The 25,499-nt window shown below is 39.8% G+C and overlaps 1 protein-coding gene across 1 annotated transcript in view; it reads right to left on the bottom strand.

The window, feature by feature from the left end:
* LOC309818778 (protein FAM169B-like) overlaps positions 1-25,499 on the bottom strand; it is a gene marked incomplete at its 5' end in the record, with an annotated part of 85,157 nt that overhangs the window by 11,803 nt on the left and 47,855 nt on the right. Inside the window, one exon of the mRNA XM_082648713.1 lies at positions 23,910-24,087. Within this exon, the coding sequence (XP_082504839.1) occupies positions 23,910-24,087 (178 nt within the window). The remainder of the gene's footprint in view (positions 1-23,909; positions 24,088-25,499) is intronic.

The raw sequence follows: 25,499 nt of genomic DNA, 5'->3' as shown, positions 1-25,499 counted from the left end.
CACCAGTTCCGAGCCTAGGCCTCTCGGGGTCCAGGGCCCCTCCATTCTTTCACAGATCCCTATCACTCAACACAAGAACAAACCCAGGCTAGCCTGCCACCAGGAGAGAAACATGGCCCAGGCACCCTCGTGGTCCCAGCCAACATCTAGCTGGTCTTAAGAAACAGGTGGGCAGGTGACCACAGACGCATAGGCCAGCCCAGCCTAGAGCAGAAAACCACCCAGCTGAGCCTCAGCAAAATTGCCAACCAAAAGAATGGTGAGCTAAATAAATAGTTGGTTTTGTGCCCAATATGAATGAATAAATAAATAATCTGTGACCAACGAGCAACCCCAATTCACTTGAGATGGTAATTGTAAAGAATTTGGAATTTACCCTAAATGTGCCTGAAATAACAGCACCAACTGGGTTGCAATTATATAACTTCCAATTTTATAGACAACAAGAACAATGGTCCCCAAACAGTGAAGTCCTTCAAAGCTAAGAATGTTTAAAATTAAATAAAGATACAATTCCACTCACAACAGCATTAAAAAGTAAATACTCAGGAATATATTTAACAAAAGAAGCATAAGCCTTAAATACTGAAAAGCACAAAACATAGTTGAGGGAAATTAAAGAAGATCTAAATAAATGAAGAGAAATTCCATGTTCATGGATTGGATCAGGGTCCCCAACCTCCAAGCCACAGACCAGTACCGGTCCATGGCCTGTTAGGAACCAGGCCACACAGCAGGAGTTGAGCAGCGGGCGAGCGAGCGAAGCTTCATCTGTATTTACAGCCGCTCCCCAACACTCGTATTACCGCCAGAGTTCCACCTCCTGTCAGATCAGTGGCGGCATTAGATTCTCACAGGAGCACTAACCCTACTGTGTACTGTGCATGAGAGGATGTAGGTTGCACCCTCCTTATGAGAATCTAATGCCTGATGATCTGAGGTGGAGCTGAGGCAGTGATGCTAGCACTGGGGAGTGGCTGCAAATACAGATTATCATTAGCAGAGAGGTTTGACTGCACAGAGATCATAATAAATCAATTGCTTGCAGAATCATATCAAAACCCTATCAGTGAGTGGCAAGTGACAATTAAGCTGCATCTTACATAATAGACTGGACATAAGCAACACACTTCAGGTGTCACTGTCTCCCATCACCCCCAGATGGGACCATCTAGTTGCAGGAAAACAAGCTCAGGGCTCCCAATGATTCTGCATTATGGTGAGTTGTATAATTATTTCATTATATATTAAAATGTAATATTAATAGAAATAAAGTGCACAACAAATGTAATGCGCTTGAATCATCCCAAAACCATACCCCACCACGGAAAAACTGTCTTCCACGAAACCAGTCCCTGGTGCCAAAAAGGTTGGGGACTGCTGGATTGGATGACTCAATACTGTTAAGTTGCCAGTTCTTCCCAAACTGACCTGTAAGTTTAACAACAGTCCTATCAAAATCCCAGCAGGCTCTTTTGTGGAAATTGACAAGCTGAGAGTAAAATTCATGTGAAATGCAAAGTCTCTAGGATAAAAAAAACAGAAAAAAAAAAGAAGAAGAACAAAGTTGGAGGTTTTATATGAACCAATTTCAAAGCTTCTTATAAAATCAAGGTAATCAGACAGTGTGATAATGGTGCAAAAGTGGGCATATAGATCAATGGAGCAGAAGCGAGAGTCCAGAAGTAAACTCTTACACTCCGAATTTCTACAAAATGCCATGGTAACTCAGTGGGGGAAAAGACAGACTTTTCAACAAACTGTGGTGGAATGATTGGACATCCATAAGCCAAAAATTAATTAATTAATTAAAAATGAACAAATTAATGAATGAAGCTGCAACAGAACAGAGCCCAGAATGAGACCCACACAAACACAATCAACTTATCTCTGACAAAGGAGCAAAGCAAAGTGAATAGAGGAAGGACAGTCTTTTCAACAAGTGATGCTGGGACAGTTGGACATCCACACGCAAAACCATGAATCTAGACACAGACCTTAAACCCTTCACAAAACATAGCTCAAAATGGATCACAGACACAAATGTACAATGCAAAACTACAGAACTGGAAGATAACATAGGAGAAAATCTAGATGACCTTGGGTTTGGCAATAAACTTGTACATACAGCATCAAAGGCATGATCCATGAAAGAAAAAATTGAGAGTTGAATTTCATTAAAATCAAATTTTTCTGCTCTGTGAAGAACACTGTCAAGAGAATGAGAAGCCACAAACTGGGGGAAAAATATATTCAAAAGACATATCTGATAAAGAACTATTATCCAAAATATACAAAGAGCTCATAAAACTCAACAATAAAAAAACAAACAACTTGATTAAAAAGTGAGCCAAAGACCTTAATAGACACCTCACCAAAGAAGCTGTACAGATGACAAGTAACATAAGAAGATGTGCCACATCATATATCATCAGGGAAATAAAAATTTTTAAAAAGTGAGATACTACCATACACCTATTAGAATGGCCAAAATCCAGAACACTGAAAACACCAAAGTGCTGTTGAAGATGTGGAGCAAAAGGAACTCTCTTTCATTGTTGGTGGGAATGCAAAATGGTACAGCCACTCTGGATGACAGCTTAGTGGTTTCTTTTCTTTTTTTTTTTTTTTTTTAATTTTTGGCTGCATGGAGTCTTCATTGCTGCATGCAGGCTTTCTCTAGTTGTGGCGAGCGGGGGCTACTCTTTGTTGTGGTGCACGGGGCTTCACATTGCAGTGGCTTCTCTTGTTGTGGAGCATGGGCTCTAGGCGCACGGGCTTCAGCAGTTGTGGCACACAGGCTAAGAAGTTGTGGCTCACAGGCTCTAGAGAGCAGGCTCAGTAGTTGTGGTGCATGGGCTTAGCTGCTCCGCAGCATGTGGTATCTTCCCCAACCAGGGATCGAACTCGTGTCCCCTGAATTGGCATTCTTAACCACTGCGCCACCAGGGAAGTCCCAGCTTGGTGGTTTCTTACAGAACTAAACCTACTCTTACCATAGGATCCAGCAATTGTGCTCATTTATATTTACCTGAAGGAGTTGAAAACTTATGTCTACTCAAAAACCGGCACACAAATGTTTGTAATGCCTATATTCATAATTACCAAAACTTGGAAGCAACCAATATATGCTTCAATGGGAGAGTGGATAAATAAATTATGGTACATCCAGATAATGGAATACTAGTCAGTGTTAAAAGGAAATGAGCTATCGTGCCATAAAAGGATATAGAGAAACCTTACAGCACATTACTAAGTAAAAGAAGCCAATCCACAAAGGCTACATAGCATACAATTACAATTCTATCTTCTGGAAAAGGCAAAACTACGAAGGCAGTAAAAATATTAGTGGTTGCCAAGGGGTAGGGGAGAGCAAGGGATGAATAGGTGGAACACAGGATTTTTAGGGCAGTGAAGCTACTCTGTATGATGGTACAATGATAGAACATGTCTTTATACATTTGTTGAAACCCACAAAACATACAACACAAAGAATGAACCCTAATGTAAACTATGGACTTTAGTTAATAATAATGTATTCTTATGGACTGAATTGTGTCTCCCCAAACCCTCAGTACATCAGAATGTGTCTGTATTTGGAGACAGGGCCTTTAAGAGGTGATGAACTCAAAATGAGGTCTTTAGATGGGCTCTAATCCAATCCAGTTGGTGTCCTTATAAGAAGAGGAAATTTGGACACACAGAGGGACACCAAGAATGCACACAACACACAGGAAAACCGTGAGAGGACACACTGAGCAGACGGCCAAACTTGCCTACACCCTGACCTTGGAATTCCAGCCTCCAGAACCGTGTGAAAATTAATTTCTGTTGTTTAAGCCACCCAATGTGTGCTGCTCTGTTACGGGAGCCCTAGTCAACTAATACATGCATCAATATTGGTTTATGAATTATAATAAATGTACCACACTAATGCAATATATTAATAATAGAGGAAACTGTGTGTGTGGAGGGGGATGAGAACTCTCTGCACTTTCTGCTCAATTTTTCTATAAACCTAAAACTGCTGTAAAAGGTAAAATCTGCTAATTTTTTAATGTATAAAAAATGTATACATTAATTAATTAATGTATTATATTAATGTATTATATTAAATTAATGTATAATATTTTTAAAAATGAAGCTGGACCCTTACTTCACATCATTTAAAAAATTAATTCAAGATGTATCTAGACATAAATATAAGAGTTAAAACTGTAAAGCTTTTAGAAGAAAACACAGAAGGAAATCTTCACAACCTTGGGTTAGGCAAAGAGTTCTTAGCTTTGACATCAATGGACACAACCAACTGGTAAATCTGACTTCATCAAAATTAACTTGGTACTTCAAAAGACACCACAAAAAAAAATAAAAAGACAAGCCACAGACTGTAAGAAAATGTTGCAAATCACATTCCTGATAAAAGACATATCCAGACTATATAAAGAACTCTTATAATTCAACAAAAAGAAAACCAACAACCAATTAAAAACGGACAGATGATCTGAACAGACATTTCTTCAAAGAAGACACACAAATGGTTAATAATCAGTGAAAAGATACTCAACACCATTAGTCATTTAAAAATGCAAATTAAAACCACAATGAAATGCCACTTTTGACCTACTAAATGGCTATAATCAAAAAGACAAGCGCTGACAAGATGTGGAGAAATTGGAACCCTCATATATTGCTGCTGGGAATACATAATGGTACAGAAACTTTGTCAAATAATTTGGCAGTTTCTTGAGAAGTTAAAACATATGCTAACCAAAGACCCACCAGTTCTGCTCCTAGGAACCCACTTAAGAGAAACAAAAACATGTCCATACAAAGACATGTATGCAAGCATTTATACCAGCACTATTCATAACAGCCAAAAACTGGAAACCATACTGGTAAATGCATAAACAAAATGTGGTACAGTCATACCATGGAACATTACTCAGCAATAAAAAGGAATAAAATACTAATATATGCTGTAATTTGGATGAACCTCAAAAACACCAAGCTGAGTGAAAGAAGCCAGACACAGAAGACCACATACTGTATCTTTCCATTTATATGAAACATCCAGGAAAGGCAAATTGATGGAGACAGAGAGCAGAGCAGTCGTTCTCTAGAGCTGAGATGGAAAGAGACTGACACCAAAAAAAGGCAACTTTTTGGGGTGATGGAAATATCTAAAATCTGGATTGTGGTGCTGGTCATACAACTCTCTAAATTTGCTGAAAAACAAGTCACTGAATGGTACACTTAAAATTGGCAACTTTTATGGGATGTAAAATTATACTTCAAAAAAACTGATTTGAAAAGATACAATGAATTGTATTAAATTGTATTAGAAAGATACAATTAAATAAGGAAAGGGAAAAATAATAACTTTATAGTATAGAAAGGGGGTAGACACCCCCTTGAGTGATCAGGGTGAATATCACCAGTAGTAACGTTGGCATCTTGTACCTCACACCTGATATGACCACGTGAGGAGAAGCATGCTTCACTGTGCCCCAAACCCATAACCTTGGTAAATAATGAGATAATATCATACAAATCTAAATTAATGGACATTCCATAAATCTCCTGACCAGTACTCCTCAAAAGTGTCTAGGTCATGAAAGACAAGGAAAACCAAGAAATGGTCCCAAATTGGTAGGGGAGGCTAAGAAGACCTGAAGATTAAAGACAACAAAGACTCCTGATCAGATCCTACAAGAGAAGGACACTGCTGGAAGATCAGCCAGTGTTAGTTTCTCAGTTTTGACCACTGTGCCATGGTTATGTACGATGCTAACATTAGGGCAAGGTGAGTGAGGGTATAACAGGAACTCTCTGTCCTATCTTTGCAACTCTTCTGTAAAACTAAAATTATTTCAAAATAAAAGTATGGGGTGGGGCAGAGGAACACTGCGCCAGCCCTTCCTAAAGGCTCATCATACTTTCAAGTTGGTCAAATAAAACCCATCTCAATTCACAAAGCAACAAATTGGCCTCTTAATAAGAATATTAATGAACTGTAATAAGAATATTGCAGCCTGATTGTGAACGGGGCTGAGAGAGTAAGCTGGTTGCACACAAATGGACTCCCCATTCATAATCAGAACATAAAATCCTAGGAAACCTTCCCACATACAATAGCACAGAACAGTTGGTAGGAACCCTAGCCATGATCTCATCCACTCTACCCATTTTATAGACATGGCAGCTGACAGGGGCAAGAAAGGTTAAAAACATAGGACTTGGCTCCTTTTTGTCAGTAACAGCTGCCCAACTGGCTTTCATCAGCTCATGGGGAGTGTTGATACCACAGCAAAGAAGTTAAAGGGAAGGAGACAAAAAGGATAGAAATGAATTAAAACAAAAACAAAGATACAACATAAAGTATTTTTTTTTAAATTCAAGAGTTGCTAAAGCCAGAAAGAAGACAATTCATAAAGCACATTAGGAATTAAAATAGATATATCACTATAGATGTGGCAGAAATTTAAAAGGTAAGAGAATACTGTAAATAACTGTAGGCCAATAGATTTGAACAGATGAAAAGGCCAAATTCCTAAGATAATACAACCCACCAAAACTGACTCACAGAAAAACAGAAAAACTAAACTATCCTATGACCATGGAAATCTGAACGCAGTAGTTTAAATCCCTCCCACACTGAACACGCCAGGCCAGGTGACTTTAGAGATAAGTTCTGCCAACTTTCCCAGGAAAGCCTTCCAGAGCACAGAAAAAGAGACATTAGTCCATGACTCAGCCTATGAGCACAGTGTAACCTTTTCAGAGAAAAAGATAAAAAGCAAATGAAGATCAGATAATTAAGCAAATAACAGTAGTTCCTGAACATAAGACAAAAAACTTAAACCAACAGTAGCAAACCGAACTCAACAAAGTTACTCCACTGGTAACTGGTTTCTCTGCTCATGCCCCAGGCTGTTCTGGGGGAGATACAAACGATCAATAAGGTATCCAGGGTGAAACTACCACCCCCAGGCATGAACTAACACCACACAGAGGGCTTTTCCATCAACAGCCTGGGAGGACCTGAAGAAGGAAGATCTGTGAGGATAAGATGAAGCCCACCAAAGAGTATAGGAGGGGGCACCAGCAGGCTATCCCCCTAACAATACGTACCCCAACAGATCAAAGACAAAGAGGAAGACAGTTACTCTAGGAAGAGAGGAATATATTCTTAGGACACCTAAGACAGACGGTGCACCATAGGGCAGTGATAGCAGCAGACAGCCAGGAAGTAGCGGAATAAAGAGTATCTGCTTCAAAAAGATTTGTCAGAAGGAAGACGACATAAGAGACAAGTGGGCAAGACAAACGCCATAGTGTATTTCCACTGCCCGGATGTCTTGACACTCAAGACCCGGGCACCAGGAAAGTTAAGGTGTGGGTCCACAGAACTCAAAAGAGCCAAGCGCCCGGCCAAAGCTCTCTTCACACTTCCTTTTGCAAAGCTGCATTTGTGTTGGCTGTGAGCACCTGTCCGGGTTTGTACTGCTAATGCCCAAAGGCAATACGCTGACAGTAGCTGCTGCAGACACTTGGCTCTGTGGAGCATTTTAAGTATAATTGCTCTAAAAATCCAAATGCAGGCCAAATAGTCACAGTTGCTAGTCCAAGAGATTAAGTGCAAACTATAAAGATATTTGGGATACTCTTAAACCTGGGAAACTCAAAACAGTAGTAGCTAAAAGTGTTAACTTTTGCTAACCATTGACACTATCTTTTCATGACAATCATACTGCATGTCTGTCATGAGCCCGCTTCACAAGGTTAGAGCCACACTCCCTGGGCACCTGGGGCAGCTGAGCATCTATTGACAATACCACTAAATGGTCTGGATGTTCCCAAATTCTCCCCACCGAGGAGCATTACTAACATCAATTTGGATAAAATCTTTTTTTTTTAATATGAGACATTTAAACTGTATTCTCTAGAACAGGGGCTGGCAAACTATTTCTGTAAGGGTCAGGTAGAAAATACTTTAGGCTTTGGGGACAACCACTCACCCCTGCAGTTGTAGAGCAAAATCAGCCATGAACAATACGAATGCGCGAAGCTGTGTTTCAATAAAATTTTATTTACAAAAACGAACGATAGGCAGAATTTGGTCTATGGGCCATAGCTGCCAACACCTGCTCCAGAAAAACATCACTTTTGGGGGCTTCCCTGGTGGCGCAGTGGTTGAGAGTCCGCCTGCCGATGCAGAGGACATGGGTTCGTGCCCCAGTCTAGGAAGATCCCACATGCCGCGGAGCAGCTGGGCCCGTGAGCCATGGCCGCTGAGCCTGCGCGTCCGGAGCCTGTGCTCCGCAACGGGAGACGCCGCGACAGTGAGAGGCCCGTGTACCGCAAAAAAAAAAAAAATCACTTTTAACAAGCAAGACTAAGTGTTCAGAATCCTATTTGTATAATAATCATCTTTTCTCAAAAACAACTGAAAATAATGCATTAACATGAACCACCCCAAAACAAGATATACTGGGAGATAAGCTTTAGTTATATTGTTTCCTCTTTGAAAAGTATCATTTCTTTCTATATGTTTGATTATTATAACAGGAATTTATTTATAAGGTGCCATAAAATTAGATTCATTTTTAAAATATTGAAGAAAAACTTATTTGCTTAAAGGAAATAACCTTGGCCAAGTTGGATTTATCCCGGGTGGTTTAACATAAGAAAATTTGTACCAGTAATTCATCTCATTTGTCAATTACAGTAGAAAGAACTGCTTCAGTTTAATATAACACTGGACTCTGCACATTATCCAGTTCATATGACACAGAACATAGAAAAAACTTTTTTAAGCAAAAGAAACTACCACTGAAAATGCATGCCTTAGGTGAGTGGGTCTCAAACTCTAGAATGAAACATGAGAATCACCTGGAGGGCTTGTTAAAACATAAATTGTTGGGCCCCATTCCAGTGCCGGTGTCTGGTGCCGGGGGTCTGGGGCACAGCCCAAGAACTCCTGTGGCCCAGGACAGAGAAGCAGCACAGAGTGTGCTGCTGGAACATTCTATCCATTAGGCATTATGCAGCAACGAAGGGCTGCCTGATGGTCCTGACTGGAGGTGTTCCAGCCCAGGCTGAGACTTCATCAACTGGATCCTCCCACGGATGATTATGGGGTGTCTGCTCAGCCACGGTATTTCTTTAAAACTGCCCCTACCACAGCCCCAGTTAAAGAGCTGAGGCTAGGTGGCCATATCGGAAGCACGAAAGCCTGCCCACCAAGGTGGACCCATGATCCACAAGAACTCAATCTGCAGGCCAGCTGGATCAACCTGATTCTTTCAAGAGGTTTTGAATGAAGTGAAACTGGCACTATAATAGGTCTCAGCCCTTCAGGGCAGTACAGGTAGAGCTGGGTGGGCATCATGGCAAACTACAGTCAAGGTTATGAGGAAACAGGAAACATAAGTGAGCAAAGGAAGATGACTTGCAAAGATGAGAATGGAGCAGCAGCTGGGTACCCATCCCAGCACAGGAAGCCGGTCTGCATCCCATGAACTTCCCCTGCACCCTTCCAATACCCCATCTTGCAAGCCCTTCGCTTCCACACAACAGCAACCCCTTTCTCATCGGACAGCAGAGCTGGTACCTGAACCTACACCACACTCCCATTACTCCACTTTTGCTGCTTATGTCTCCACTAAAGTCCAGAACATGGCATGAAGGCCCCCTGCTTGAGGGGACAACAGGGTAGGAGTGGCCTGTGACATGGAGTATCAGGGGGAGGGGAGAGCAGAAGGCCCTGGTGACCAGCAGGGCAGCTGAGGCCACTTCAAGGCATCACAGCCATCTCACAGGTCACACGCTTGTCTAGATGGCAAGTCACTTAATTGAAGACTTTTAAGTGCCATTCCTGTTTTTACGATTTGCATGAGTGTTGGGCTTTCAGGAATCTGCGACACAAAGCTGTTCGTCATCTATTTTTATACAAAAGCAAAATACTTACTAGCCCTGCCTTAAATCGGCCGACTCTCCACTTACCAGTCCAGTGTTTTTTTCCTTGAATGCTGTCTTGTGGACTAATGGTTTGAGGGCAAAAGTAAAGTAAAATCCCACTAATTTTGGTTATCTAGGGAGAATTTCAGCACAAAATAATGAAATGACTAAAGTGTCAATATTTTGTAAGAAAGGCAATTATGGAACTATCAAATGAAGGGAGAAACTCAAACTGGCCCATTAACAAATGTTCCCAAAGAGAGGTCTACCTGAAAAGATCTCATTCATTCTATACCAAGGCACCCACTTGTTTCAAAACTGAATGTTCTCCTCACACTAAAGAGGCACAAACTACTGACAGACACAATGATTTGGGTGAGTCACAAAAGCATCATGAAAAAGTGAAACAAGTCAGTCTCACAAGGCTACCTACGGTCTGATTCCACTACGTGACATTCCAGAAAAGATAACACTACAGTGATAGAGAACAGATCAGTGGTTGCCAGGGGTTATGGGTGGGGGGCTAAGGGGTGGAAAAGATTAGAACAAGAAAGAGTTTTAGAGGGGGGTGGAGAACTATCCTGTATTTTAATTATGGTTGTGATTATAAAATTCACAGAACTGAAAAGCCAAAAAAGAGATCAATTTTACTGTCCGACAATTTTTTTAATAATACTTAAAGACACACACATATAAAAATGAATGTGCTTAGGAACAATGTATACTCTTAAAAAGGTGCAACCTGCCCCCCGTGATCCAGTTTATGCAATGAATCTGCATATTTTCTTTTCGTCACAGAATGAAATTATAAGCTGCAGCCTAGCTGAAACTAAATTAACAGATATTCTGAATCATGTGGATCTAAGCTAATGAAGAGAAATTGTACTGCTGCAAAGTTGGAAAGCATGCCATGTGCTACGCCCATAACCTAGGTATCAACACAACACTACATGAAGCTGTGACAAGCACCAAGGACAGGGCCACGACTGAAGAAACACCATTAACTGTTCTGAACTTTTGAACTATTAACTCCTCCTATAGTCAATTAAACCACAAGTATTCGCCAGTGATTTTTTTTCACAAATCATATGTTTAAAATAATAAAACATTGTAAATAATATCTGTTCACTATCTAAATTATTTTTTGCTTAATTTATCAGCATGTTGCTAATATCAACCATTTTTTAATTCATCAGAGCAAATCCCTCTCTCTACTTATAGAAAGGGATAGGAAAGCAAGGAATAAAATTCTATGATTCATCCCTGGACAGAGTCCCCATCAGATGATGATGGTAAATTAAGTGGTCATGCAGAGTCTCATATATAATAACTATTTTAGAAACAAATTTTAAAAAATTACTCACAGATACCATAAGGCATTCAAAAGCACATAGAAACCAGAAGAAATTTTAATTTCAGAAAATTGCAAATGAAATAGGTTAAAACCTGTGAGTTTGCAGCTTACTGGCCACAGGGTATAACTCAACCCCCAAGGCTACGGAAAATATTGGTGGGAAACGCTGCAGCCTTACCAGCTAAAGGCAACAAAGATCAAATTTTAGGACTAGGAAAGTAGTTGGAAATTTAAAGGCTCAGTAGCAACATGGAAACCACAGAATGAATGAAACCTTAATTCAGAGCAACTGCCCAAATCTCTGGCTCATAAATAATCTACACATGAGTGAAGGAGAATCCAGAGGACTCAACCAAAAGAAGTCAGAAACCAGAGAGATATCCAACCTTGAAAGATGGAACTACACATGATCAGATCTGTGACTCTGTTGCTTTTCTTAACCAAGTACATTCCTCAACTTGGGCAGCTCAACTGGCAGAAAGCTGAAACCAAATGGGTTTGACGGGTAAGGGTAAGAGCCCAAAACCAGCAGACGCAAGGAAACCACAGGGATCAGCAACGTCCATACCCAAATCTTTGTCTGGCCATCAACTTTGCAGGCACAGGGAAGACCTCTACAGAGCCAGGCTACAGAAGCAGCCATGAGACGTCATACTAACACGTGTCAGCAGTTACATAGCAAAGGAGACAGAGTTTGTGATTTGAATCCAGGCAAGCTAAATACCTCCCAGATCAAAAATCCTCAAAAACACACATAAAAAGTCAGAGTTGCTGCAATCTGCAACATCTAGCCTTCAACCAACACATGCAAAGAAACAGGAAACTGTGACCCACACTCAGGAAAAAAAAAAAAAAAACAGATATAGTCAATATAACTGATTTTATCTTTTTCTTTTTTCTTTAGATTTATTTTTTATTGAGGTAACATTGGTTTATAACATTATATACATTTCACATGTACAATATATTTATACTTTTGAATACCCTACACTGTGCTCATCACCAAAAATTTAGTTTTGTCACCATACAGTTGATCCCCTTTACCCATTTCACCCTCCCCCTTCCACTCCCTCCCCTGTGGTAACCACTACTCTGTTCTCCATATCTAGGTGCTTGTTTTATTAGGTTTGGTTTGTTCATTTATTTTGGGGTTTTGTTTGTTTGTTTTTATATTTCACATATGAGAAATCACGCAGTACTTGTCTTTCTCCATCTGACTTATTTCATTTAGCATAATGCCCTCAAGTTCTATCCTACCCATGTTGTCAGAAACAGCAAGTTTTCATCTTTTTATGGCTGCATAGTATTCCATGGTGTATGTATGCCACATCTTCTTCATCCATTCATCTGCTGATGGGTATTTAAGTTGTTTCCATGTCTTGGCTGTTGTAAATAATGCTGTGATGAACATATATCTTTTTGAATTAGTGTTTTCATATTCTTTAGAAACTCAGATGTAGGATAGCTGGATCATATAATAGTTCTATTCTTAATTTTTTGAGGAATCTCCATACTGTTTTCCATAGTGGCTGCACCAGTTTACATTCCTACCAACAGTGTATGGAACCATACAAAGGTTCCCTTTTCTCCACATCCTCACCAACACTTGTTATTTCTTGCTTTTTTGATAACAGCTATTCCAACAGGCATGAGGTGATATCTCACTGTGGTTCTGATTTGCATTTCCCCAATAATTAGTGATGTCAAACATCTTTTCATATGCCTGTTGGCCATCTGTATGTCTTCTCTGGGAAAATGTCTATTCAGATCCTCTGCTCATTTTTTTTAATCAAGTTGTTTATTTTTCTGTTGTTGATTTGTATGAGTTCTTTAAATATTTTATATATTAACATTTTATAAGATGTACATTTACAAATATCTTCTCCCATTTGGTAGTTTATCTTTTCATTTTGTTGATGGTCTCCTTTGTTGCATGGAAGCTTTTAAGTTTGATGTAGTTTATTTTTGCTTTTGTTTCCTTTGCCTGAGGAGACAGATCCAGAAAGATATTGCTAAGACCAATGTCAAAGAGTATACTGCCTATGTTTCCTTCTAGGAGTTTTATGGTTTCAGATCTTTCATTCAAGTCTTTAATCCATTTTGACCTGATTTTTGTGTATGTTGTGAGATAGTGTCTAGTTTCATTTGTTTGCATGTGGCTGTCCAGATTCCTCAACACCATTTATTGGAGAGACTATCCTTTCCCTATTGTATGTTCTTTGCTCCTTTGTTGTAAGTTAATAGTTCGTATACATGTGAGTTTATGTCTGGGTTCTCAATTCCATTCCATTGATCTATGTATGCTTTTCTGCAAATACCATGCTGTTTTAATTGCTATAGCTTTGTAAAAGAGTGTGAAATTAGGGAGTGTGATACCTCTAGTTTTGCCCTTTTTCTCAGCATTGCTTTGGCTATTTGAAGTCTTTTATGGTTCCACATAAATTCTAGAATTTCTTTGCTTAATTTCTATGAAAAATATCCTTGGTATTTTGATAGGGATTGCATTAAATCTGTAGATTGCTTTAGGTAATATGGATGTTTTAACAATTTTAATTCTTCCAATCCATGAGCACAGAATATCTTTCCATTTATTTTTGTCTTCTTCCATTTCAGGTCTTCCACCTCCTTGTTAAATTTATTCCTAGGTATTTGATTTCTTTTGTTGCGATTGTAAATGGTATTGTTTTCTTAATTTCTCTTTCTGCTAGCTCATCGTTAGCATATAGAAACATAACACATTTTTGTATGTTGATTTTATACCTTGCAACTTCACTGTATTTGCTCGTTATTGCTAATAGTTCTTTGGTAGAGTCTTCAAGCTTTCCTATATATAAAATCATATCATCTGCAAATAGTTTTACTTCTTCGTTTCTAATTTGGATGCCTTTTATTTCTTGCCTAATTGCCCTGGTTAGGACTTCCAATATTATATTAAATAAGAGTGGCAAGAGTCAGTACCCTTATCTTGTTCCTGATTTTAGAGGGAGAGCTTTCAGTTTTTCATGACTGAGTATGATGTTAGCTGTGGGTTTATTACATATGGCCTTTATTATGTGGAAGTATGTCCCTTCTACCACTTTATTAAGAATTTTTATCGTAAGTGGGCATTTAATTTTGTCAACTGCTTTTTCTAGATCTACTGAGATAATCATATGTTTTTTATCCTTCATTTTGTTTATGTGCTGTATCATGCTGACTGACTTGTATATGTTGAACCATCCTTGCATCTCTGGAATAAATCCCACTTCATCATGGTGTATGAACCTTTTAATGTATTGTTGGATTTTGTCTGCTAATATTTTGTTGAGAATTTTTACAACTATGTTTATCAGAGATATTGAACTATGTTCATCATAGACATCATCACTGTGTGTGTGTGTGTGTGTGTGTGTGTGTGTGTGTGTGCTGTCTTTGTCTGATTTTTGTATCAGGATGATGCTGTCCTCGCAAAACAAGTTAGGAAGCACTCCCTTCTATTACATTTTTTGGAAGAGTTTGGGAAGGACAGGCATTAAAGCTTTGAATATTTGGTAGTATTCACCTGTGAAGCTGTCTGGTTCTGAACCTCTGTTTTGTGGGGAGCTTCTTGACTACTGTTTCAATCTCTGTACTAGTGATCAGTCTAGTCAGATTTTCTGTTTCTTCATGATTCAGTCTTGGACAGTTGTATGATTCTAAGAAGGTGTCCATTTCTTCTAAGTTGTCCAATTTGTTGAATATAGCTTTTCATAATATTCTCTTGTAATCCTTGGTATTTCTGTGGTATCCGTTGTTATTTCTCCTCTTCTGACTTTATTATTTCTTTCCTCCTACTGACGTTGGGCTTTGTTTGCTCTTCTTTTTCTAGTTCCTTTCAGTGTAAGTTTAAATTGTTCGAGATTTTTCTTGTATCTTGAGGTAGGCCTGTTTTGCTATAAACTTCCCTCTTAGTACCACTTTTGCTGCATCGTATAAATTTTGGTATGTCATCTTTTCATCTTAATTTATCTTCAGGTAATTTTTTATTTCTCCTTTGATTTCTTCATCAACCCAATAGCTGTTCAGTAGCACTTTGTTCAGTCTTCATATATCTGTGATTTTTTCCATATTTCTTCTTGTAGTTGGTTTCTAGTTTCATACCATTGTGATCAGAAAAGATGCTTGATGTGATTTCAATCTTCTTAAATTTACTGAGACTTGTTTTGTGTCTCAACACATGGCCTACCCTTGAGAAAGTTCCATGTGCACTTGAGAAGACTGTGTATTCCACTGCATTTGGATGGAATGTTCTGTACAAATCTATCCAATACATCTGGTCTAATGTTTCATTTATCACCTCAGTTTCCTTGTTGATTATTTTGTCTGGACGATCTATCCATTAATGTAAGTGGGGTGTTAAAGTCCCCTACTATTATTATGTTGCTGTCAATTTCTCCCTTTAGGTCTGTTAATAATTGTTTTATATATTTTGGTGCTCCTATGTTAAATGCATATATATATGCATTATATATACATATATATATATATATATTAATCACTTAGTTTCCTTGATAAATTGTCCCCTTTATTGTTATATACTGTCCATTTTTGTCTCTTGTTACCTTTTTGGGCTTTAAGTCCATTTTGTCTGTTGAGTATGGCTACACCCACTCTCTTTTGACTGGCATTTGCTTGGAGTGTTATCTTCCATCCCTTCACTTTTAACATATGCTTGTCTTTAGAGCTGAGGTGAGCCTCCTGTAATGTATGGTTGTTTCTTGTTTTTTAATCCATCCAGCCACTCTGTGTCTTTTCATTGGTGAATTCACTCCATTTACATTTAGGGTAATTATTGGTAAATGAGAACTTACTACTGCCATTTTATCTTTTGTTTTCTGGTTTCTCTATATCACTGTTGTTGCTTTGTTCTTGTGTTTCAGCCTGCCATCTTGGTTTGGTAGTTTTCTATGATTTTTTTCAGTTTCCTCCTTTTTTATGTTTATTGTCTCTGCTCTAGATTTATGTTTTGTGGTTACCATGAGGTTTGTATAAAACTCCTCATAGATAAAATAGTCCTTTTTCTGCTGATCACATCTTATCTTCATTTACCTACAGGGTTTCTGACCTTTTCCCCTTCCCCTTCTGCATTTTTGTTGTCTCAAATTATCCCTTTTCACGTTGTGAGTTTGTTGCCAAATTGAAGTAGCTATAATAATTTTTTCTGATTTTCCCCCTTTAACCTTTATGCTATAATAAAATGTTTAATACCTATTCTGATAAAGAGTTACAATTTTCTGATTCTATGTATCACCTTACTCAAAGTTTTGTGTCCTTTTACCTTCTTGTTTCTGGTACAAGAGCTCCTTTCAACATTTCTTGTAAGGCACATCTAGTGTTGATGAACTCCCTCAGTTTTTAGTTACCTGGGGAAGTCTTTATTCCTCCTTTATATCTGAGTGATAATACTGCTGGATAAAGTATTCTTCGGTGACAGTTTTTATCTTTCAGTATCTTAAGGATGTCATTCTACTCCCTCCTGGCCTGTCAACTTTCTGCTGAGAAATCTTCTGATAGCCTCTGTGGGTTCCCTTGTAGGTTACCATCCTTTTTTTTCCCTGGCTGCCTTTAAAAATTCTTTCTTTGTCATTGACTTTTGACAATTTTGATATGATGTGTCTTTAAGAAGGTCTTTTTGCATTGAGGCAATTAGGTGTTCTCTTAGCTTCATGGACGTGTATATCAAGTTTCTTCTGCAGGTTTGAGAATTTCTCAGCTATGATTTCTTTAAATAATCTCTCTGCTCCTTTTTCCCACTCTTCTCCTTCTGGGATACCCATAACCCTAATATGCACCCTTCTTAAAGAGCTAGATAGCTCTCGTAGAATTTCTTCATTTTTTATATTTTAATTCTCTTCCCTCTTCTACTTGCATCATTTCTAGATTTCTGTCCTCAAGCTCACCAATTCTCTCTTCCATGTGGTCTGATGTATTTCCAGTGCTTTCTAATGCATTCTTTATGTTGTTTATTGAGTTCTTCAGCTCCAGAATTTCTTCTTGGTTCTTTCTTAGAGTTTCAATATCTTCAGGAAAGTATTCCTTCTGACCATTAATTTTACTCCTGAGCTCACTGAACTGTCTTTCTGAGTTTTCTCATAGCTCAATGAACTTCTTCATGACACCTATTTTGAATTCTTTGTCAGTTAAATTGCAATATTCTGTGACTTTAAATTTGGCTTCTGGAGAACTGTCATTTTCTTTTTGTGGCATAGCGTTACTTTGGCTCTTCATGGCACATGATGAGTTGTTCCTCTGCCCATGCATTTGAAGTAGCAAATATCTTTCTGCTTGATTCTAATGATTCAACAGGTTAGAAATTAGAGGTCTTTCTTCTGTTTTCCAGTAGGTGGCGCTATAGCACAAGTTTATGGTTTTCCTTACCTGAGCTGCCTCCAGTTATGTTTGAGAGTTGGCACATTCTACCTTCCACCACCTCTGTCAGAGGTGTGGCCTGTGTCCTCATTATTGCTTCTTGTGTCTCCAGGGGTCAATGATGCCTTCCTGCTGCTAATGTCACTGGAATGATGGGCTCTTCCCTGGCATCCAGGATCCCCTGAGTTGTAGACTCTGCTGCCACAGGGGGAGGATGAGGGTGGGCGGAGCAGGGGTTGCCCAGGCACCTGTGCTATGCCCAGTGTTGTAAGGTTCACAGACTCCATCACTGTGCGTGGAGGAGTAGGGGGCCTGAGTTGAGAGCACGTCAGTGGCTGGAGGAATGGGGTCTCAGGCCCCACTGCTGCTGCTGCCCAGTTACCTGTGGCTGCAGGCACCACTGCGGCTGCAAGGCCAGAGTTGTGCTCACTGCCTCCCCTGCTGTTATGTGTTCTCTGGGGCTATGGGCTCAGCTTCCATGGCCAGAGAGCTGGGCTGCTGTTCCCTCAGTTCTGCCTCCCCTATGTGTTCCAGTCCACCCACCTTTAAATGTGCAGATATGTGGAAATCTCTGGCATCCCAGTGGGTTCAGCAGAGGCACCTTTGTTGAGCTGTGGATGCTTTACTGGCTGTTGACTGAAAGGGAGCTTTTCACTCTGTCATGTTGCTGATGTCACTCTAATATAACTGATTTTAAATAGGCCCAGATGTTGGATTTGGTAGACAAAGAACTTAAAATAGCTTTACAAATATGTTCAAAGAATTAATTTTTCAAATTAAAGGGAAATATATGCTCAATGAATAAATAGAGAATCTCAACAAAGAAACAGAAACTATACATAACAGAAATTATACAGCTCAAAAGTACAGTAACTGAAAATTTTAAATAGGTTCAACAAGAGTTTGGAGATGGCAGCTAAAGTTGGGAATATGGTTCAAGAGAAATTATCCAGCCAAGAAAGAGAAAAATGTTTGAAGAAAAATGAACAAAATTTCAGAGAGCTGCAAGACAATGTGAAGCACCCCAAGGTACATATAACTGGAATCCCAGAAAAAGAAAAGAGAAAATAGCACAAAAATTTGAAGCAATAATGGCCAAGAACTTCCTGAATTTGGTAGAAAACTTTAAAGATTCAGAAAGCTCAACAAACTCCCAAAAAGATAAACAAAAATAAAATCACTCCTAGACAAATCAGTTAAACTGCAAAAGAAGCTAAAGAGAAAGTCTTAAAAGCATTCAGAGAAAAATGCCATGTCATGTAAGACGAACAACAATAGATTAACTGCTGACTTCTCACCCAAGACTATGAAAGCCAGAGGATACTGGAACAACATATTCAAAATTCTGAGGGAAAAAAAGCTAACACTAAGGGCTTCCCTGGTGGCGCAGTGGTTGGGAGTCTGCCTGCCGATGCAGGGGACAAGGGTTCGTGCCCCGGTCCGGGGGGATCCCACATGCCGCAGAGCGGCTGGGCCCGTGGGCCATGGCCGCTGGGCCTGTGCGTCCAGGGCCTGTGCTCCACAACGGGAGAGGCCACGGCAGTGAGAGGCCCGCGTGCCACACACACAAAAAAAGCTAACACTAATTACTCTACATCCAGCTAAACAACCCTTCAGATATGAAGGCGAAATAAAGGCATTTTCAGTAAACAAAACCTGAGAGAATTTACTGCCAGCAACTCCACTACAAGAAACGCTAAAGGAAGTACTTTAGCCTAAAGGGCAACTGGGACCTATACAAAAAAATTGTAATCGTAAATATGTGGGTAAATATTTTTAAACTATGTATTTTTTCTTAACATCTTTAAAAGATATAACTACTTAAATTAAAACTTATAAGTCAGTAGCAACAGATTTATAACAAACAGATCTAACATATAACAATAGCAGTTATGTAAATAAAATGATGGGTACATAAAAATACACTATTGCAAAGTTTCTATATTTTAACTTAAGTAATTCAATATTCACTCTAAGTTAATTTAAGTTTAAGATGCATGTGTAATCTCTAGAGCAACAACTTTAAAAAGTACAAAAATATAAAGCTAGAAAGCCAAGAGAGGAATTAAAATGGAATAGTAAAAAATATCTGATTAAGGGCTTCCCTGGTGGCGCAGGGGTTGAGAGTCCACCTGCCGATGCATGGGACGCGGGTTCGTGCCCCTGTCCGGGAGGATCCCACATGCCGCGGAGTGGCTGGGCCCGTGAGCCATGGCCGCTGAGCCTGCGCGTCCAAAGCCTGTGCTCTGCAACAGTGGGGGCCACAACAGCGCGAGGCCCGCGTACCGCAAAAAAAAAAAAAAAAAAAAAAATCTGATTAAAACAAAAGGAGACAGGAAAGGAAGAACAGAAGACACAAAACAAATTGCAGCAGAGAAGATCTAAGTACAATCATATCAATAATTAAATGTAGGGGACTTCCCTGGTGGCGCAGTCATTAAGAATCCACCTGCCAATGCAGGGGACATGAGTTCGATCCCTGGTCTGGGAAGATCCCACATGCTGCGGAGCGACTAAGCCCACACACCACAACTACTGAGCCTGCACTCTAGAGCCCATGAGCCACAACTACTGAGCCCACGTGTCACAACTACTGAAGCCGCATGCCTAGAGCCCGTACTCCACAACAAGAGAAGCCACCGCAATGAGAAGCCCGCGCACCGCAATGAAGAGTAGCCCCCGCTCGCCACAACTAGAGAAGCCCACGAGGAGCAACATAGACCCAACACTACCAAAAATAAATAAATCTTAAAAAATTAAATGTAAATAGACTAATGTTCCAATCAAAAGGCAGAGATTATTAAAACTAGATTTAAAATCCAAGACCCAGTTGTATGCTGTCAACAATACACATGCTTTAAATATAAAGACATAGACTAAAAGTAAAAAGCTAGAAAGAATATATTCTGTGCAAACAGTGAGCATAAGAAGATGAAGTGGCTGTATTAAAAACAGACAAAATAGACTTCTTAACAAGAGATATTACTAGGGACAAGTGGAAGGACACTTCATAATAACAAAATGGTCAATACATCAGGCAAATATAGCAATTATAAATTAGATGTGACTAATAACAAAGCTCCAAAATACACAAAGTAAAAACTGACAACTAAAAGCAGAGATGAATCCACAATCATAAAGATTTTAACATACTTCCCTCATAAATTCATAGACTCAGACAAAAATATTAGTTAAGAATATAGAAGATCTGAATGACACCATCAGTCACTTTACCCTAGCCAACATTTCCTAACCAAACAGGAAACCTAATACCTACAGAATACACACACTCTTTCAAGTCCATATGGAGTGTCTACCAAAATAATATACAGGGCCGTAAAACAACTCTCAACAGTTTTCAAAATATTAAAATTTAATAAGATAATATAGTTAGAGACTATATTATCTTATTACAACAGAATTAAATTAGAAATCAATGAAAAATAAAACATCTGGAACAGCTCACAAATATCTGGAAATTTAAAACTCACTTTTAAAGGAACCACAGAAATCACAAAGTAAATTGGAAAATATTTTGAACTGAATTATAATGAAAATTGGTAAATGATAAATTAGACCACTAAAATTTAACACTTCTGCTCTTTGAAAAAATTATTAAACCAAAATGAAAATGTTTTCAAAATATATCTAAGAACCAATATCTAAAACACATAAAGAATGCTCAAAGCTCAATAATAAGAAAACAAATAACGCAATAAAAGTAGGCAAAAATATTTGAGCAGACACTTACCAAAAAAGATATATGACCATAACAAAAGCACATGAAAACATGATCAATATCATTAGTAAAATGCAAATTAAAACCAAAATTAGATACCACTTCCCATCTTGCAGAATGACTAAAATTAAAAATACAACACCAAGTACCAGCAAGGATGTAGAGTGATTGGAACTCTCAAACATTGCTGGTGGCAAGGTCTATATAATTATTCCATGGAAATGCTTTTATTCTGTCTCTCCAAAAATAAGCTAATCCAGAAATAGGCAGTAAAAAATGTTTTTAATTGGCAATGTATACCTGAAAAATATATTTTATTTACTTAACTTTCTACTCATTTGATACTTTTTAATATATAAATTTATTTATTTATTTATTTATGTATTTTTGGCTGTGTTGGATCCTCATTGCTGCGTGCAGGCTTTCTCTAGTTGCGCGAGCAAGGGGCTACTCTTCGTTGTGGTACAAGGGCTCCTCATTGCAGTGGCTTTGTTGCGGAGCATGGGCTCTAGGCATGAGGGCTTCAGAAGTTGTGGCACGCAGGCTCAGTAGTTGTGGCGCACAGGCTTAGTTCCTCCACGGCATGTGGGATCTTCCCAGACCAGGGATTGAACCCATGTCCCTTCGTTGGCAGGCGGATTCTTAACCATTGTACCACCAGGGAAGTCCCTCATTTGATACTTTTTAAACTAACTCAGTTGTTGAGTAACTAAGTCAATTGCCACTTAAAAAAATCAGTGCATGGATGAAAACAACAATACCTAGTAAGCAGCTTCAGAGAACTTTCCATCAAATTCGTGGAATTCGTCAGAAATGAAGAGGAGGCAGAAATCCAAGCACCTAGACTGATCTGCCTCAATTCAACACCATAATATCCTCCTTCCACTCCAAGGTTCTGGGTCTGCCTTGGGAAGAATGAGGCAGCCACATCCAGCCTCTGCTTAATTCTCACAGAACAAAGTCTAGGGTATCACTGCAACCAGGAGCAACAGCAGCAGTGGGCAAGACCAAGGTCAAGCTCCTTCTGCCCCTTAGCTGCGGTTCTCATACATCAGGTTGGAATCTGTTAACAGTTTTTGTTTCTATTAGTAGGACATCTACAGCACAAATGATTTAGCTACAGATTTAAGACAAGCCATTTGGTAGAAAATGACAACAAATGGGTCTCCTAAGAAAGAGGAATTAAAAAAATACTTCCATTTCAAGTATTCTCCAGATCCTTGGTCTATCTAAATAATGACTAAAGAATACAGCCACCCCAAAAAGTGAAACAGTACATCAAAACAAAGGACAAAGGGCTTTCATGACCCAAGGAGCTGAAAGACACAGGTGCTTCAGCCTCTGTGACTGACCTTGACAAATAAGTAATTACATGACTTGCTTGCGTGGGAAACTGGTCATCTCACACCACATCGAGGGAAAAAACTGAAACGCAGATTTACTCCACCCTGGACAGGTGGAACACATACACAATGTGAACACAGCTCAAAACCATAATCATAGCCTTTTTATCCCCAGAGAAAAACACTCAACTCAGACAACAGCATATCTATGGTGGTGTACCTGGAAATTTTATTTTTGCTAAAATTCAGAACTTTGTAAGAATTAAATGATGGGGCTTGGACCAGCTGGGTCAGAGATGTTGACAGCCTTTCAAAATCAAAGAAACTATTAAAGAAAGCATCATTAAAGAAGAGACTGGGGCTTCCCTGGTGGTGCAGTGGTTGAGAGTCCGCCTGCCGATGCAGGGGACACGGGTTTGTGCCCCGGTCCGGGAAGATCCCACATGCCGTGGAGCGCCTGGGCCCGTGAGCCATGGCCGCTGAGCTTGTGCGTCCGGAGCCTGTGCTCCGCAACGGGAGAGGCCACAGCAGTGAGAGGCCCGCGTAGCGCAAAAAAAAAAAAAAAAAAAAAAAAAGAAGAGACTGATCTCTTAGACAAAATAGTACAAGTTCCACACTCCCTGCTCATCACAGCCCCTAAAAATAAGCCCCAGGATTTTACCCTAACCTCGTTATCGCGCCGACCTCCCTCTCTTCTGAGGTAATGTCTATAAATCTTGGCATCCAGTGTGCATTTGCACCACATGTCAGCTATTACCAATGGCATTTTTCCTGACAGCTAATTGGTAACATTAAAGAAAAGAAATGAAAAGCATTGAGCTTGCAAAGTCATTTTACAACCATTAACAGCAACAAGTATTTTACGGGGGCCATGGCACTGCCTGGGAATCCAAGGACCATGATGAATATTCACTCTGCCAGTAAAACGAGAAATGTGGTGAAAATGAAATCCATACCTTCGGCTTATTTACATGACAGCTGAATTAGTGATACTTCTCGTGCCAGAAGATTCTCTCCAAGTAACGCTTGGGCTCAAGGAGTCCTCCAAGGCAGGCAGACACCCAGAAGCCTCCCCCCCGGAGCCTGAAGTGGCAGTGACCCCACACGGCCGCGTGGCCCTTACCTTTCCTTTTGGTTGTGTAAAATCCAACAGCTGCTCCGTCTCTCCACAGAATTTTAGCCTCCTCCTTCACAGAGTGAGGTAAAAAAAACATGTCATCATCATCCAAATTCCTCTCCAGTCTTCCAAAAATAACGACGTTTAGAATAAAAAGCACAATCCTTTCCCCAAATGACTGAACCTTTGAAGGAAAAACAAAAAGAACATCTAAGTGAGACAAGAGGGGAAAATCAGACACAATAAATTCTATGCTTGGAATCAACCCACACCCCGGGGCCAGGTGGGCTCCCCCACCATACAGTTCTTCTCATGCTCAAGATCCAAAATGCGGATCATAGTTTCTCACGGAGGTTTTCCCACCCCTGACCTTTCACATGCACTGGCCTCCAGGAGCGAGGAACATGGCCAGAGGGGCCTCCTGGGTCTCCAGGACCACAGACATGGAATGTGAAGAGACAGAGAACAATCAGTCACATGCCAGTGAAACAGGAGGTTACATAGAGGCAAGCAATTTCAGCAGAAACCCTGGATGTGTCCAGAGATAAACCCAGTCTGCCATTTTTAACAACAGCCCCAGAATTCTGACCCTCAGAAGGAGGGTAAATAATTGGGGATAATTATTGGTGTCCAGTTGCTACACCAAGAGCAACTGATTTTCAATGGCTTGTGACTGATTTTGAGCACATACTAGAGTCCCAACCCCAGAGAGTTACTGGGACTCAAGGCCTAGCCCATCCTAAGGCTACAAAATGGAACTGTCTCTCACCCATTGCAATGTCATGACAATTGAGGAAACTGTATTGTGGTCAAGGTCAGGCCCACAAAAGAGCTTGACCATTAACAAGTCAAAATGATTTCCTGCTCCTGCCTGTTCATATTCTCTGCATTTGTATAGCCCACGGATGGCACAGGTGTGGCATAAATGAAGGCCTCCCACTCCTACACCCACAGCAGACATAACTAATCAATCCCCACTCTATGTGGCTGAGCCTGGATATGGTCTCAGGATCCTCCTAAATGCAGTCTCCCGGACAACTACAAGCAACCGCTAAAATGTGGCACTTGAGATGAAACCAATCAGCTAGCGACAAAGTGATGGTATTGTTTTATTAGCTTTTATTTCAACAACATTGCTGTGTGACAGCCTAAGGGTGTGGGTGTTTGTCGCCCCTTCCTATGCAGCACCGTGAAATCAGCAAGAGTATTACCTGGGCTGAGATTGCCCCCCACCTGCTACCATTCGATTCTCACCACCCACCAGAGAGGTCCTAGTTTATAGGTGAGGAAATTGAAGCTCAAAGAGGCTAAGCAATTACGTGTACTGATTTCCCTGCCTTATTCTGAAGAGGCCTTAAGACAGCTGGACAAGGGCTCTGTCAAAGGCAGGCAGGTTTACAGCACCAGACCAGGACTTCTGAGTCCCAGGCCAGGGTACCTGCTACAGCCCAGCCAGTGGCTCCCTTCTGCACTTTCATCCATTAGAGCTTTGGGAAAGGGAAGTTTGATATAAATATGAAATGTTTGGTTTTGTATTTAATACTGGACCCTTAAATGTTTATTATCATCACCATCATCATTGTGGTCACGGCTTCT

Source organism: Grampus griseus (genome assembly GCF_964374135.1).
Source record: "Grampus griseus genome assembly, chromosome: 2".
In the NCBI taxonomy this organism is placed as follows: domain Eukaryota; kingdom Metazoa; phylum Chordata; class Mammalia; order Artiodactyla; family Delphinidae; genus Grampus; species Grampus griseus.
The sequence above is the reverse complement of the archived record's forward strand: the minus strand, read 5'-3'. Positions and strand labels throughout refer to the sequence as shown.